Here is an 18,170-nt window from a genome sequence, read left to right as displayed (position 1 = left end):
ATATAAACTGTGAAGTTTTTGTCCCTGGTTGCACAAGTTTGGTGGAGCGATCCCCCTTGTGCCCAGCGCTGAATAAACAAATACCTGCTACCTCTGAGATACAAGTCTGGGGGTAGTTCTTTTTCAGCCTTTTCTTGGCATCATCGTCCTCACCCCCATCCCCATCTCCATCCCTATCCCCATCCCCGTCCTCATCCCCATCCCTATCCCCATTCCCTATCCCCATCGCCATCCCCATCCCCAGTGGGTGTCTGGACCGAGGATCCCTCCCCTCTCCCCACCCTCCCGCACCCCAGGAGAGGTGGGAATGAGCCGCTCGGTCGGCGCCAAGGGCTGAACAGTGACAACCGGTGTGTCTTCCCACGAAACCGGCTCCTGTTCCCCCAAACGCTGCACGCTCTGCCCCTTCGCAGTGTTAGGCATGAGTGTGAATTGAGTCACAGAATACTCGGAGTTGGAAGGGACCCCCGAGGGTCACCCACAGCACAGGACAGCCCCGAGGGTCACACCGCGTGCCTGGGAGCGCTGCCCGATGCTCCCGGAGCTGCCCGAGCCGTGTCTGTCGCGGGGGTGGGGGGAGGGATGAGGAGGGATGCGGAGGGATGCGGAGGGATGAGGAGGGATGAGGAGGGATGTGGTGGGATGCGGAGGGATGAGGAGGGATGCGGCAGGACGGGCCGCGCGCTCCCGCGGCGCTCACACGGCTCTGGAGCCCTGCGCGAGTGCTGTGTCTTTGGGACAAAACCTCGTTAACCCTGACCAGAAATCTCACCAAACACAGCCACTGCTGATAGCATGTTTTCCCACGGCACTGTGGGGAATCCGTAGCCTATAAATGAACAATGCACCACATGTGGAACATCAGCTCTGTGCCTTTGGCACTGCCATTCTGGCTTGGGAATGCTGAAGTAAATGAACCTAACAGCCACCACATTACAGGTACTTGGAACATACCTACTTGCTTACACATTTTTTTCCTTCCTGCAGCAAACACCCACCTGTTTTGTTTCTAGAGCAGTGTAACTGGTCTATATGGAACATACTGGGAAGCCAAGTGGGTGATTGTGCTGTTCATGTAAGTCTTATATGTAGATGGGAGACTATAAAAACAAAATAGAGATATTAGTAAAATAACCTTAAAATGTTCAACACCAATCAGTAGGATTTATTATTTGGAGGGTAAGCCCTGTACTTATGTTCCATTGAAATTGGCTGAGCTTGACAGGTTTTATTAAGGATTGAGAAAATAGTAAGACTTTTGATGAAAACCAGCTGGAATTATCCACTTTAGGCATAACTGGTGCATGGAAGAAATGAGACAATTGATTTTTAATTTAATAAATTGAAAAATTACATTGCACTAACAATGGGAATCCAGCAGCCTCAAAAAGAAGTTACTTCCAAGAATCATTTGCAACTATCCTATAAACTGGCTTTAAGTGATATTTAAATAGCTTTTACTACAAGCATTATGTAAAAATCTCCCTCAAAATGAGTTTACCTTCAAATAACTTAGTAAAAGGAATAAAGGAAGGAGTGGTGGAAGATCTGGTTTTCATTGGCTTTTGGTATACAGGCAAATGCAAAGTCAGAAATAGTCACAGAATCCAGTCTTCATGCCAGGCAGGTCAGCTATTTAGTCTTTCTCAAGTTCACTAGGAGGTGAGTTCATGCCTAAGGATGTTTTGAGGGAGGACACCACCAGCTGTAGGCTCTCCAGAAAGCTCTGGGGCCTCAGACAGTGTTGTGGTTTTGACAGACAGGCAGCCTAAATCTAATCACTCCTCTTGGACTGAAACAATTAAGCAATAGGAAACTAGGAATCAGTTCCATCTTCTGCTTGAAAAAGCTTGAAACACACGTTAAAAGTGACCAAGAACATAATAGGAAAAGTTTCAATTCCTTCTACTGATGCTCTTCTCTTTGTGTAAAATCCTGAGCCAGAGAAACAATAGCAAGTAAGACCCCCAACCTCTCCAAGTTATCACAGGTGAAAGCCTATTCCAGAGTGAGGTTTTCTTTGCTTTTCTTGTATGACCATTAAAATTAAGTATTTAATCCAAATGAAGTGCAGTATTCTACTCAATAACAGAAAAATCCTGCAGTTTTCATTGGGAAGGAAAAAACCCTTCAAACCACTGCTGCTTCCTCCTCTGTTCAGCAGCCAAATTGACCAATCAAATATTCATCCCACTATACTCTGTGCTGCCATTTAGAGCCTGATCCAAAGCTTTACTGAAGCCTGTGGAAAGATGACCATGTTTTAAAGAAGGGGGTTAAAGTGGTAGGAATTTTCATTCAGTGATTCCAGACCACTGGAGATGGTCTCAAAATACTCAGAGCACCAAGATATTGGTACTCTGCTGTCAGAAGCTACATTTAGAGATTACGTCTTAAAACAGAGACAAAAAAAGTAATTTTTAACAGAATACAATTTGTTTTAGGAGTCTCATGTGACAGTCTTAGCTTTTCCTGGCTCCTGGTGAGGAGAACAGGCTTGAGAGATGGAGGATTTCTTTATTGCCTTGTTATATTTCTCAGTAGAGACACTGAGATAATGTAATTTATATTGAATTACTTGTATTGTGCATTTTAATGGATAGTAGATGCCCAGGAGTATTGTATTCCTGTAGGTGCTAAATATGGCAAGCACAGTCCTTTCCCTCCTGTCATGAGCAGGGTGTGGAACCAATCTGCTGGGAATTTAGGAATTAATCTCCTTTATAAATATTGATTTGAAACATCCATTTGTTATAGGCACGCAGTATTTTCCTGAAGTTGTTAACAGCTGACAGCTCCTCTGTTCTGTTATTTCGTGCCCTGTTCCCTGCCTTCCCTGAACGTGTCATTAGTAATGAATACCAAAGTAACAGCAGGATTGCTTTTCTCTTGGCAAAATGTATGACTTTTTACAAACCAAGTTGCTAAGTAAAAACTACTTTCAGTATCTTTATTTGCAGAAAACCTGTTTGTGGAGCACACTAACTTTTAATAAGTATTGCTGTTACAGCTTTTTGGCAGCAGCTCAACAGGCAATGCCTATCTAAAGAAGCAGTTAAGGATGAGAAGCTTAACTGTGTGGACAATTAAGAATGAGGACAGCACCTACTCAAATGTCTCCTTAAACCTTTTATTGAAGAATGACATCACACTTTCAACTAGTAAAGTTTTCTTCTCACTTTTCAAAGGGCAGTTGCCAGCACTGGAAAATTTCCCTCCGCTCACACTGATTGCAGCATTGATGGCAAATATTAGGATGGGTGAACAAGGATTAGCTCTCACAATCATACAGGATGGGCCATGTCTCCATGCAACAAACCTTGTTGAGAAAAGCTCTGCAGCTAACAGTGGAAAGCTAAAACCAGGTAAAAAGAACCAACAGTGATATTCAAATATAATAGCACTGAAAATATTCTTGCTCTGCATTTATGCTTTGAGCCTGTCTCTGATTTATTTACACTTACACTGATCAAAAGAAACTCACTTGAAAATTACAGGGAAAAGAAACTAGCACAAACTGTATAAAGCTCAGTGCCAGCATTCCAGTGTGATGAGATACCTGTGATCTTAAAATAGGTGATATGGTGACTGTTTCACAATCAGATCAAGATTTAAGTCTATATATTGTTCTCCAGCAGAAACAGATTTCCTATACCTCAGCAGGTTTGTCCAAAAATAGTTTGACTACTACCTTTATATAGCAACCAAACTCCAATAACATCATTCTATGTGCAGTGTATTATTGTCCAAATAATTTCACTCTACAATTAACACAAAACTTTCCCAAGGTTTGAAATTAATTTGCCTTATTGTTTGCTTTTTATGTCCCTTTATTACACAGAGCAGTTAAAAAGTGGCAAAGGATAATCTCTGTGCTTTAACAAGCCGTGCAGGTGTTCACTTGCTAAATGTTGAAACCTGAAATGCACCATATCAGTACTAACAGACTATTAAGGTTCCTTGTGGAACGTCAGACACCTCTATTAAACTGGTAATTGAAAGCTCCTGTAAATGTGACAGCTTCACATAGGTCCCAGACCAATTACATTACACTCCTGAGCTACAGTTGGGGGATGATTCTGTGCTATGTTAATTCCAAGCATTAAATTGTCTCTAACATCGAAATCTATGAAGCGAAGACTCGAGTGTAATGAAGTAATTTAGAAATTTACTGTCTGTACAGTGCAAATGCACATCTCTAAATTAGAACAATTTTCCCAGCATTACCTTTATAGTCTGGGCAGTCCTTTCTTCTCACACCTTTCAGAGAGAGAATTAGAATTCCAAGCACTAGGAAGAAATATCTACTTGTTTGATGAGATAAAAACCATCGAGTGGAGTTCTTAACCTCTTTACATTTTTGATCTGAGTATAAAAATCAGTGGGAAAATCTGGAGCATAAAAGAGAAATGGATTTGGATTTGAACTAAGTACTTTTTAATTACTATTTTCTTAGGAGCTGATAGTTTTCATGTATTCCCTAAAAACACCCCTCTGGTATACAGAGGTGTATATATATGATACTGATTTGGCTGTTGGTTTGTTTGGGGTATTTTTACATCTATAATTAGAATACTAATCATTGAATATTAAGAATATGCATCACTGAAACTAAGCACTTCTGTTTGCAACAATTTGAAGAAGGCAAACTCCAAAAACAGGTTCAAAATGGCTACAAGGAGTCAAATAATTTATGGCATGTGATGTGTTTGATTTACTGCAGCAAGCACTGAATGGTTTAGAGGGGGTTGAGGACTGGTAATACACACTGTCCCTCTGTAGCTGATCTTAGTTTTTTGGAGCCAAAAGAAACAATTTGAGCATGGAGCACCTTGATCTAACTCAGCACACTCCACATGCAAAAAAAATCCCACCCAACAGCTGAATTTGTTCAGCTCATGTTTCGAGTGAACTTACAAAAACTTTGTATTTAAGACCAAAGCTGTAAAAGTTTGCAAGAAATAAGAGTATTTTGTAGCAGCTCTATCTCTTAGTGATACCACAGGCAGCACAGTTATTTTGGCTGCAGTGAATTAGATTTTATCTTTATGGATTTTTTTTCCCCAGTTGATTAATATTATCTGTAAAATTTCAAACTGGAACCTAAAAGAACAATTTTATTACTCCTTATAGCTTGAACGAGCTGGGGCCATTCTGCTGGCAGGCAGTAATGTCTTAAAATCCTACAGTTTAGCTCATCAAATTGGTGTGTATCTTAATATGTGCATTTCCTCAAAGTACCTTCATTAGTGTAGATGTTATCTCCACAAAAGTCTTCAGTGGCTGCTGAAGGACATCAATCCCAAAGCTCATGTGTGAACTGCAAAGCTGTGTGGTCACACTCTACATGCTGGAGCAGAGGAGCAAAACTATCAACATCTGAGTTCAGAGATAGCTTTGACTCACCACAACAGTGTTATCAGTACAGTGTGGGCAGAAAAAACAGAATTCTAGAAGAATCTATTAAAAGTGTGTCCTGCAGATATTTTAAAGCATAAGTGCCTTTATGCCTGCATTTTGAAACACACAATTTGGGGCACTTATCTTTCTGTTTGAGGTCAAGAACTTATGTAAAACTGTTGGTTAAATGTTTTCTGTTGCATTCTTGATATCTGCTATCCTGGTACTTGTTCCAGAACTACTTGTTTACACTCCAGTAAAACCAGTCTCTTGTGACAGACTAGAGTGGAGTGAGGGAGTGATGATGATGGAGTAGGACTAGTTAGTGGGAAAAGTGACTGAAAAAAATGGTAGTCAATAGTTCAAGTAAACAATTTCTATGTTTGTAAATTTTTCCTACTGGCATTTTTAACCCAAAGGGATTAAGAAGAAAATAGAGCAGATGGATTGAGGCTCCTTGCTCTGCCTAATCTGGCAGCAGACAGCAGCACTGCTTGCTTAACCCACTGTGTGTTTCTGTTGCAGTTCAGCACACAATGTTTACTGATACTGCTCCTCTGTGCCACTGTTTCTACCAGGCTGCTGATAGAGCTGTAGTCTGCTGCACTCTGATTATGTTTGTCTTTTCCAGTCTCCAAAAATCACAGATTTACATAGTAATTGCAGTTCCCTCCATACCCATCGTGTTATACCCCATGGTGTATAGAGATGCTGGAGCTTCTGTGCTCTGTTGTTCTTGGATGCAGTACTGCCCTTTGTCAAACTGCAGCTCTGTGCTCTCCTCTGGCAGCTGCTGCCTTATCCCTTCCACAGGCAAACAAACACAAACTCCATCACCACTGCTTTCTGCTGGAATGCCTCAGGTCTCTGAGGCACCTCCTACCCATCCCCTAGACCCACCTGACAGTGTGTTGCAGTGTGCCCATGTGTTGGTTGTTTTGACATTCCCTTCCTGACTCCTCACTGAGCATAAAGCCTGACTGGCAACAAAATTACTGAAGTAATTCGTGCCCATTTGTAATTGCCATGGATCAAGACAATTACAAGCAGATGATGACACCAAGGTCTTGCTACAACGGTGTAAAAAGCTTATCTGTTTCTTAGTCAGTCGGACAGTGGTTAAAGATTAGGATTTTAAAAATTAAAATTCAGGAAAAATAAGCATTTCTTGTGAGAGCCATGGCATATAGCTGTTAAAAATACATTGCTCTCAATGCCCAAGGTGGTCCATATAGTAAGTATAATTAATCTCTGTGGGATACAAGACAGTTACAAGTTTTCCCAAGGCACAAAGTTTTAATAGAAATAAACCTCAGGGGCAAGGGAAGGAACAGAAGTATTAAAATGAGATAATTAGGCTAGAACAGCAGAAAGGAAGTTCACACAGCAAGGGGCTTTCCAAGAGATTAAACCTCAGAGCTTATGCTTAAATAAATCACTTGCTATGCTGAAGGAGCAGAAAAAGAACAGCTAACTAAATGGCTATGAGAATTATTGCATGTTAAAGTAATGCCATGCTGTGTATTTTCAGCACAAGTGAAGGCACTGAGGATTAGGAGGACACTGGATCCAGCAGTGATGATGATACTGACTTGGAAGCTTTTTGGTATAAATCTTCCCAGTCATAAGGCTGTGAGGTCACTCATGCTTCCAGCAGTATCCAAAATGTGGCAAACACCTGACACAGGCCAGACACTTAAGAGCAGGCACAGACAATGTGATGTTGTACTCTGTAATGATGTTCCTGCACTGTGCAATCCTGAATTTGAGACTGATGGTGTTAGACCTCCTTCACACTGGGCCGTGGAAAACAAGACCTGTTCTCTTCCTCCTGCCCTTCTCTATCATATCTATCCTACCTGGAAGAGTTTGCCTTTGCTTCAGAACAGTTCAAAACTTGGCTTCCTCAAAACCTACATTGTATCTGTTTTCTTTAAATATATGCCTGGATGTCAAAAAAATCTACATGTCCTATGATATTTCTAATTCTACACTAGCTATATATAGCTAATCCCTTCAAAGATGTCTTTCAGTGCTACTTGTGGAAAAGTCACAGAGAAACACAACCTCTGCTAGTCCCACACAAGTAGCAGTTGCAAGTTCTAAGAAGGTCTAATATATTCAGCTTTGTTTGAAGGTGAGTTTCTTCATTTACTAGATCTAAGGATGGTGGAGAGTCTATCAAGAACTTTTCCTGAACATACAAGAATACATGGATAACTAGTGGTAATTACAGTGTTTGTCTTCATTACAATGATCACTTTTTATATACTTAATTTTTTACACTTGTTTTCTCACTGTACATTTTACCTTCAGTGTACACAGCCAGACTTACAGCCTTTGAGATATCATTCTCAGTGAACAAAACTCAACACAGAATGTATGAACCGAGCACTTTATTTGATGAGTGCAAGCTCAAAATTACTCCAGATACATTTTCTGAAAGAACTGAATTCATAAATAACCAGTTAGTAGTAATTTCTTTAGAACATAGGTGGCTTAGAGCTCAGGTCCATCTTGAATCTGCATCCCAGTTTTGTTTTTACAACTCATCAAGAAAAGGAGTATTTCCCAAATCCCCACTAGCTGACATTGATTTCTTCCCACTGATGAACTTCTTTGCAGCCTGAAAATAAATCAGGAAAATGGCTATCAGGAAATACTCAGTACAACAGTTTGTGCTGCTTATAGCCTCAGCTTCAAGTTACTAAAACAAACAAATCCTGACACTGCTATAAAACATCAGCATGTAAACAATCCTCCTCTTGCTGTATAAACCTAATTGCTTCTAATCCAGCTGCTCATTCCTTTAGAATCTAAACAGAACTGGCACAATGACAGTTGGATATAAAAGACTTTAACTCTAAAAATGGTTATTCCTAGAATAATTATTACACCACAAAATACAGTGGATCTCTCCTTACTACTAAAGCTATTGCTAGTTGTCGGTGCAACGCAAATAAGCAGTGAGTGTGCAAAACCCAAATTTTACATCTAAAAATCTCTGATGGATTTCTGTATGAAGTTAGATTCATATATAAGCAACAAGGTAATGTGCAACAGCAATGCAGTTGCACCAGTTGATCACCGAAAGCCGAATTGTTTAATTAAGCAAAACAGATACCCCGGACTCGGGAATCCCACAAGCCTTGACACGGAATTGCCTGCACTGGAACTAATATGAAGTTTTCCATGAATACTGGTTGGGCACTTTTGGTAAATTTAAATGAGATAGAGGAGAATTTCACACAATTTTCAGCTAAAATAGTTTTACAGTATATTGGATTAAAGATTCTTCCATTATAAAGTAAGAGAAGACACCCAAAGACAGTCAGCTGCGATCTGCAAATGAGTTGCTTTTCTTTCTGAAGATGGTTCATGTGTGTGTTTATAAATACACACAAATGAGCATCAGTTTTGTATAAAAACCACCTTACACAGTGATTAAGGAACACCTGTAGCTGCTGACACATACTTACATTCACAACATCAGCAGTGGCTACAGAGTCGATTTTCTGAGCAACAACAGATGGTGATGTGTGTGTGCCAGAAACCAGCGACTCGGAACCAATTTCATTCAGTAACCCTCGTGCAGTCTCCACTGACATCAGATAGTTGGCTTTCAGCTGATTCCTGCCATCACACAAAGCATTAGGGACCAGTGAGCATCCAAGTCCTGTTACTACCTTTCCCACTACCCCTGTAAATACAGCAAGGTTTTGCTCCTTATGAAGTTCTCAAGACTCCTCTCCGTTTTGAAAGGTTTTCCTTCTCAAGTACGGAAGGTGCCGTAGTTAGGAGAGAAGCACCACAAAGAGTCCAAGCATGGACATGACAGGCACTTGCACACCTACTGCCACACAGGCATATCTCTAGCTCAGGATTTGTTCCTGTTGGAAGTAACTAATGCAGGTACCCCAGGAGTTAGACACACTGATCTATCAAGTGAAACCCAAAGTTTCTCATCAAGAACAGCTGCATGCACAGCAATTTTGCTGTAAGGGACAACAAGTGCATGTAAATGGTCAGGCTCCTCATGCCATAGTTCCATGTTCTGTTACAAGGCAGCAATTGATACTGCTTTTTCTGTTCCATGCAGTTTCACTGCTACATATTAAAATCTTGTTTTTACAGGCCAGTCCTTCCATTCCTTTTTAGAGGACAACATTTATTCCAATAGAATATAATTAAACAACTTGGTATTTGTGGCTGCAAGACTCTGCAAAGAGCACCCACTGGGTTTGGGATGTTTTGGTCAATAAAGGAGAAAGAACAATACAGAAAATATATGAGGTCAATCCAGAAGTGAAACTTGTAACTTCCTAATACTGGGCAGTTTTGTTAAAAACCAATGAACCAAACAAAACCACAACACACAAAACAAATAATGCCAAATATAAAGGTCCAGAATCCATCATTTAGCTACTAGTGACTAAGGCAGAACCAGTCATGTCTAGGCCATCATGTTTTGTCTAATTATGCTTTAGGTGGAGTCTAGAATGTATTTTACACATAGAACAGACAATACTTTATTTCTGCTACCTGAGTGAGTCTGTACAATGTTGTTGTACTGCACAAGTACTGTTTCAGAGGCTCAGACAAGTTTAGCACCTCTTGGAGATGAAGTGACAACCAACATGCAAAACCCTCTATAAATCTGAAACTCAAACTTTGTTGGTATTACTGCATCTCTGGTAGGAATTCCCCCCCCCAGTCTCAAACACCCCTGGGGCAGGTATTTTGAGCACTCATTCAGTGCTTTACACTTGCAGACCCTCATTACTACAGTTCTTTGAAGGTGGCACAGATTACTTAATGTAATTGTTTTGGGAATTGCTGCAGTGCAACTGTAAGGGGAATTACCTAAATAATGCAATTTAGGATTCTAATTTAAATACATCTGAATACTACAGGGTATTATTAAAACGACAGCATCTGCTGATACTTGCTAATTTCTTACACTGAAACAGTTTTCAGAAAACACTAACACTTATCTAGAGCGTTTCTGTTAGGAAATGACACTAACAGAGGATCAGTACAGCTCTGAAAGAGTATTGACAGCAGTTCAGTTTAATGCAGGACTGTGAGCAGTTCCCCATGGAATAACTACAGGATGATAAGCTCTGGTCTACAGAATGGTCTAAGTGTTTGACAAGCAGCTACACATTAAGAAATTGCTCTTTACAACAGAAGACAGTTCTTTGCACACTTACTTTGCTGTTGTGACATCAGCATCAGTGACACCGCCCTGAGCCACTGCCTTTACCTGGTTCAAAGCAGCTTTGATGACCTGAAGAAAATTAAACCATTTAAGACTTCTTCCTACATTAAATTTCAACATGTTATTTCTATTAAGCAGCTACACATTAAGAAATTGCTCTTTACAACAGAAGACAGTTCTTTGCACACTTACTTTGCTGTTGTGACATCAGCATCAGTGACACCGCCCTGAGCCACTGCCTTTACCTGGTTCAAAGCAGCTTTGATGACCTGAAGAAAATTAAACCATTTAAGACTTCTTCCTACATTAAATTTCAACATGTTATTTCTATTATCTGTTAGAAACTTTGAAGAGCGGCTGATGAAGGGGATTGCCTGCCCAAACTCAATTCTGAACAGCTTTACAACAAAACTGAGAACTGTAATAATGCCCAAGCAAGACATAAACCCCAGTGTGGATTTAAACTGCACCACCACATTCATTGATTTAGCCTCACCACTTCTAATGAGAGTATTCAGTTCTATCAGCTTCAAGAGCCAGCATGTTCCTCATGATATACTTAGGCTTACAAATGTAAATCAGCAACTGCAGTCAGCAATTTAAGGTATTTTACGAGCTCTAGTTCCTATGAGGTATCTGTAGTGCCCCAAAAGCAAGTCTCACTCCCAGCTTGGAGCCAAGTCATAACTGAATGTGCAGCATTCTTATACAGGAAACCAGATGAATTCCCTTTTCTTTAGATGAATCAGTCACTATCTCACATCAAAACACTTCTTTGAAGGTTATGTTGTTAATGCTTCAATTCTATCAGCAACTCACCTCCCCAGCATTTCCAGCCTGGGATATGGTATAAATCCCAAAGAGCCCAGAATCAGAGTAATTAACATTCAGTGCGGAAGCCTGAAACACAAACATATCATCAACTGTTTCAAGGATCAGAGCAATTCAGCATCAAGCATAGGAAAATAATTACTATTAGGATCTAAAACTGCTGTAACTCAGGAAGCTAAACTCCATCTGTGCAGAGGAAAGATGAGATTGGAAAGCTCTCACCGAAACACTCTAACATGTGCAAGAACGAACTAATTAAGATTGTAGCTGGAGGTAGTAACCCCTCAAAGATAATAACCCTTTGAACTTACATCAAATGGCTGGCTAGTTGCCTTAGCAATGCCCTGGCACAGTTTGCTGGTGACATGGCTTCCCCTCTTGACAAGGGGCCCAGCACCTAACACGTGCTGAAGAACACTGAAGGCGTTTGCTTCTGCACTCCCAAGAGCAGCTCCTTCTGCTACAATAGCAGCGTGGACAAGGCTATCACCGTTCTGTTTTCTGATTTCTCCTACAACACAACAAAGAATAAAAGGTAGTACAGTGCCAGTCAGAAGTTACTGTGCATTCAGAGGAAACATTTCTCTTTCATGAGAGAGAAGGCAGGGTGGGAGGTTACTGCATGGCCACTCAGGACAGCACAAAGCTGTTAGTAGGCTGTAGATAACTTTTAAAGGTCCTTTACATTCAAAATTTTTTGAATCTGACCCTAAACCACACATAGTCTGAGATGACAGAACTCAGCAAGTCTCCAGATGACAAATATCCAGGAAAGCAGCAAACCTTCTGTTCCTATTTATCCTGTTTTATACAAACTGGAGTTATTCCAATCAAATATTAAATGTTGGAAACTTTCTTTTTTCCCCCTCATCTCTTTACAGAGACATCTGATACTCCAACAAAAGAACAGCTGTTGGTATTAGTGCAAGATACTGCTCTGAAAGAGCTGAGCATTACTTTGTCTTTTATGAAAGGCTATGACATTTTAACACATCTTGCTTAAAAGAAAGCTTCCCTCCACTTCTCAACAGCCCTTCATCTACCCTTAAGGGAATTTTACCATGACTGCCAAGAGAAAGCATATTGTTTTTCACTTTATAGAGTAAATGACCTCGTAGGTAAAACTTTGTTGAAGATCTGGGTTCTGTTTTATCCCAGAACTCTCCACAGTGGGGAATAATCCTCTGCTTATTTAGATGGGCTATGCCTCTGCACTGTCACTTCCACGTGCAGCATTTACTGCAACTCTATAGCTTGCAGTTGCAACTTTGAATACTACTGCATTATTGTAAACAGAAAATCAGTCCTCAGAACAGATGGAGGAAACACTCACCCCCTCGGTACACAGCCTTTGCACCAGCAATACCTGCTCCACTTCGGATATTTAGGAACTGCTCTGCAATTTGCTTCAAGTCAGAGTGCTTTACACCTGCAATGCAACAGTTATTCCAAGTGATGCAATGACACTGAAAAGCTACAGCAGTTAGACAAAAGTGTCTGAAGTCTACCACAACATTTTACTTCTAGAGAACTCCAGTTTCCCCAGCAGCTTTCCCAGGTGAACTGGGGTGTCCATTCCAGAACATACATACCTATTCCTACCAGAGCCATTCTCGCACTGGTGAAATTGTTCTGTACGAAGTGGTGAAGCTGCAACAGTAAATTCACATTTTAGGGGAGTTTGTATAAAGAACAAAAATCATGAGTGTGTTTCTGACATACCCTTATACCTCTCAGAGCAGCAAACTCCAATGTTTCCGAAAGGAACTGTCATTAGAACGGCATTTTAGTGCATTCCCCAGTGACAACTACAAACCCTTTTACACAAGAACACTGGCACTTCTTTGCCAGCCTCACTGTCAGCAGAAAGCCACTGACATTACACACCCCTCTATATGTGACCCTAAGTTCTGTATCCAATACCAAAAGCTGCATGGAAATAACTTACTTGAACACCAGACCAGAAAGGTAGTAAACACTGACTGGATATTTACTAAATTAATTTTTTCTCACAAGTGTCGTCATCTATCCCTGATGAACAAACTGAAGCAGATTTATAACACAACACAATCCTACCTGCTCAGGAGAAATCTTTCCAATTCTGTAATCTGGGCAATACAAGGGGTTTGCCAGGGCATTCTTGTAAGCTGCAGCATGCAGGTTTTCCAGCACTCCTAGGAGGAACCAAGTTTCAGTGATGATGATTAACAGATGATTAACAAAGATAATGAATGAAACTAAAAGAAACATTGCTCTGCTCCACTTTAAAGACCACAAGATCTGCAAAAGGAGTCCCACAGAGCCAATGCAGTGGATCAGAAAATGCACTTACCAACTTGAGGACTCTCAAATGCGATTGCTTTATCAACTCTTAATTGTGGCTGGAGATCAGCTACTTCCCATGGTCTGAACTCTGATGCTGTGGTGACATTAAGAAGATACTCCATTACTGTATCACTAGAGAAAAAAAAAGTTACAATGGTATTAAACACAATGCTTCTGCAGCTGAAAGAACTCAGACTAATCTGTAAGCAACACATTAACAACAAAGTGCATGGCTCAACCTAGAGCAGTTATTAGCACTGCTGTACAAAGTATGAGAATTGAACTTCAGCTCTGGGCCCCTCAGTTCAGGAGAGGGATATTGAGGTGCTGGAGCAGGTCCAGAGAAGAGCAACGAGGCTGGTGAAGGGACTGGAGCACAAGTGGCATGAGGAGAGGCTGAGGGAGCTGGGGGTGTTCAGCCTGGAGAAGAGGAGGCTCAGGGGAGACCTTATCACCCTCTGCAACTCCCTGACAGGAGGGTGGAGTCAGGTGGGGGTTGGTCTCTTCTCCCAGGCAACCAGCCGGAGGCCAAGAGGGCACAGACTCAAGCTCTGTCAGGGGAGGTTTAGGTTGGATATTAGGAAGAGATTTTTTTACAGAGAGAGTAGTCAGACATTGGAATGTGCTGCCCAGGGAGGGGGTGGATTCCCCATCCCTGGAGGTTTTCAAGCTGAGACTGGATGTGGCACTTAGTGCCATGGCCTAGTAACCACGGTAGGGTTGGACTCGATCTTTGAGGTCTTTCCAATCCAGCTGATTCTATGATTATATGATTCTGCAGCATTTTTATGCTCAGTAACATGACACAGAAATTGAATATAGTAATTTACTGACTTACTACAAAAGCATGAGCACAGATATTCCTCCCACCATGTCAACTGACATGTCTGTACCACCAACCAGTTGGTAACAAACGCAGTAATTCCCTTCATAGCCTAGGCAGATACCTACACATAGTCTCGCAGGCATTCGACAGTGTAAGTAATTTTCTCTCTTGTCGCATACACACTGAGTGAGAAAAAACACAAAATCCATTTCAGTAGAGAGCACAGAACTGGATTTTCACATATATTCCCCCCTGACTGAATTCATCAGCAAGATACAGACTGAAATATCTAGTTAACCTTAAATCTGCTTGAGCTGACTGTTTAAATGAGTAGTAACACACACAGAGCAAAACCAGACATAATTAAAACTGACATCTTCAGTATTCAATAACAAGTGTCTTGCAACCATCAGAATTTAAGATACCACAACAGTTTGAAATAAAACAGCAAATAAGACTGAAGAGCAAAACTTGGGAAAAAAAAAAGTTTCTATTAAACAAGGCAATTTAGAAATTATAGTTGGCCTTGTCCTTTTGCTTTCACACATTTGTAGTTGACTGGAACAGAAAAGGGTAGAGTCTCACAAGTCATAAAACACTGGTATTAACCAAACTCTAGATAAAACAATCTTACTGGATGACTTCAAGATACACTGCAAGAAAGCAGGCATGGTGAGATCCCTCTTTTATTTCTCTTAGTCTTGTTTTCTAGGCTTTAAACTCTCAAATCATGAAAGCCAACTCCTGCCTGAATTGTTCCCAAAATTGCAGTATGATGAGTAGTATCTATTCACAAAAGATGGAGAAAAAATTAATCTACTGACTTCAGGAAGTTTAGTCTTGAAATTTAAAGAGGCAGAAAGAAAATCAAGCCTTTTGGACAAATTATATTTCTTTTAGGTACACACAATATTTTGTTTACTGAAAGGTGTTTATAAAATACAAATGACTAGTGCATTTTTGAAGCATAATAGAATGCAAAGCACATGATGTTCCTTGGCAGCATTCACTACTCAAGTATCACTTCCACACTGAGCTTATCCACCTACATATTGCTGTGCTTATTGTCTTTTGTTTCCTTTAGTCACAGAGCTCATTTGCACCTTACCAAGACAGATTATCTTTCTATGTGGTTACAGACCTCAGGCTGCCCCCAACAGCTTCAATGCCACGAGTGATCCGGAAGGAGGAAGCTCCTTTAGTAGTCTATGAACACAAAAAATCAGGCAACTTACAATTTTAGGTATTTAAGAAACAGATGTGCATTCATAGAAGCAATAAGTAAAACGGCTCAGAAATATTCCACACATGCATAAAATTGAGTTTGTGTCACTTAAATTAATTTTTACTGCAGCTTAAGTAAGTTATGTGTAAAGCTTGACACAGACACACTAGTTTTAATTTAAGACACTATAGGAGCACATAATTCTAAGTATTCCCTCCTGTCTTACAGGAAATAATGTCATTTCTCCTGCACTTGAACCAGGGAACCAAGTACCAGTGTACATTGCTTTCTACTTTATAAGACCTCTTACATTAAATTTTACCGTAACATTTCTCTTTGACCACTTCACCTACCAAACTGGATGCCAGACGAAGCAGGTGAGCAGTTCCCAGGTTGCTGGTGGTTTCATATCTGCTGCCTGCTTTAATAAACACTCCAATTCTGGAAGTTGGAGAAAAGTTTTCCAGAGATGCAATAACTAAGCCATTTGGTAATTTTGTGATCTGTATAAAAAAGGAAATAATTTGGTTTAGTCATCCACTGGAAGTACTGTCACAGCTCCGCTCTGACTGAGCTCTAAAAGCAAATTAGAAGGAGAGAGAAAAAACCAACAGTATTCATACTGACCTCAAGATCCTCAGACTCTGGAGATAATTTCACCTTTGCTGCAGTTGCTGAGGATGCAACTTTAGGAGCTACTTTAAGTGAGTAAAGTCTCTTCTAGAGGAGAAAGCATAAAAGATTTCCTGAATTAGCTCATCAAATGTTTCATTACATACTGAAAAAGCAACTAATTTTAAAGTAGAAATACAATGAAGGACTTCAAGACCCACGGTAAAAATTGTGATTCTCCTGTAATTCCTCTGATTATTTTTTGTATCACTGTTGGAAGCTGTGCAGCGACTTATAGAAGGTTTCTGAAGTTCAAGAAACAGCACTGTAAGAAAGATTTTTGTTTTTCCCTCTCTTTGCTGCTGTGTAGTGGGAATCTCTGCTCATACTATACAATCTGTGGGACCACTGTATAGCATTTAACCAACACCCACAGCAATTCACACATGCAGCTCTCCACTTTGGAGATAACTTTACATTAGTTAGGTGCAGACAGTTCTGCTCCTCAAGAGTCACCTCTCAGGGCACCAATCTGTCTACACTAACTGCTGCACGCAACGAGGACAGGTATGCAAGTCCCCAGACTGCAGTGAACCTGTTGGAGCAGGTCCAAAGGAGGACATGAAGATGATCAAAGGGCTAGAGCACCTCTGTTTCACAGACAGGCTGAGGGAGTTGGGGTTGGTCAGTCTGGAGAAGAGAAGGATCTAGGGAGACCTTACTGCAGCCTTACAGTACCTTATGTGGCTTAAGAAAAGGAGGGAGAGGGACTTTTTATCCAGACAGTGACAGGACAGGGGGCAATGGTTTTAAACTGACAAAGGGCAGGTTTAGATGTTAGGAAGGGACTCTTTACTGTGAGAGTGGTGAGGCACTGGCACAGGTTGCCCAGAGAACTTGGGGCTGCTCCATCCCTGGAAGAGTTCAAGGCCAGGTTGGATGGGGCTCTGAGTAACCTGGGCTAGTGGACGGTGTCCCTGCCCATGACAGGGGGGTGGAACTAGATAATATTTAAGGCCCATTCCAACCCAAACCATTCTATGACTCTAGGACCCTAATAACCAGTAGCAGCTGTTCACATGGAAGAGGTGAACATCCCAAGAAACCTTCCCTTCAGCAGTTGGCAATGGAAATGACAAGGCTATTGACTTCAAATCTGATGCTCTTCCTTTCCACCCCCTTTAGAAGTCACTTATACAATAAATTTACTTGCTACTCTTCTTTCCTCATTAAAAAAATAACTTAATTCCCATACATCTCAAAGTGAAAACCAAGTAACAAAAATACCACTGCACTCAGCTATAGTGACACCAATGACCTAACTCCCCTTGCTTGGTCACAGACTGTTCAGTGTATGAGTCTAGGAAAAACTCATTTCTTTCCCCATTAAAAATCTGGCAGGGCACCTAGTTTTAACCTCTCGGCCTACTTATTGATAAATTACTAGTGCACGCCTAAAATCGACTCATATACTGCCGCTCAGAAGTCACTGTCCCGAGGCATTCCTAGCAGAGACCTGACGCAAGTCCCGTCGCAGCTCTCCGCCGGCTCAGCAACAGCCTCAGCCGCAGGACAAGCTCTCTGTCCCCACAGTGCCAAGGGCACCACCTTGCCACAACCAGCTGAAGCTTCCCCAGCGGGCAGGATCCCCTGGGCTCACTCCTCCGCTCCCTGCGGTCACCCGGAGGGCACTGCCGGGAGGGCCTTGGGGCTGTCCCGGCCGCGGGCGC

General features: G+C 41.2%; 1 protein-coding gene across 1 annotated transcript; it reads right to left on the bottom strand.

The window, feature by feature from the left end:
- Positions 1-7,779: 7,779 nt before the first annotated feature.
- LOC103802622 (cytochrome b-c1 complex subunit 2, mitochondrial) lies at positions 7,780-16,548 on the bottom strand (the record flags this gene model as incomplete). The annotated part of the gene is made up of 13 exons (XM_009075121.1): positions 7,780-8,026; positions 8,880-9,033; positions 10,814-10,890; positions 11,441-11,521; positions 11,764-11,963; positions 12,786-12,881; positions 13,045-13,102; positions 13,529-13,626; positions 13,785-13,909; positions 14,729-14,785; positions 15,745-15,809; positions 16,182-16,331; positions 16,456-16,548. Coding segments are annotated over 13 exons (1,338 nt in total), but the record flags the coding sequence as incomplete, so codon positions are not given.
- Positions 16,549-18,170: the final 1,622 nt, after the last annotated feature.

This window comes from Acanthisitta chloris, unplaced genomic scaffold (genome assembly GCF_000695815.1).
Source record: "Acanthisitta chloris isolate BGI_N310 unplaced genomic scaffold, ASM69581v1 scaffold41395, whole genome shotgun sequence".
In the NCBI taxonomy this organism is placed as follows: domain Eukaryota; kingdom Metazoa; phylum Chordata; class Aves; order Passeriformes; family Acanthisittidae; genus Acanthisitta; species Acanthisitta chloris.
This window is presented reverse-complemented; position numbering and strand designations above follow the sequence as displayed.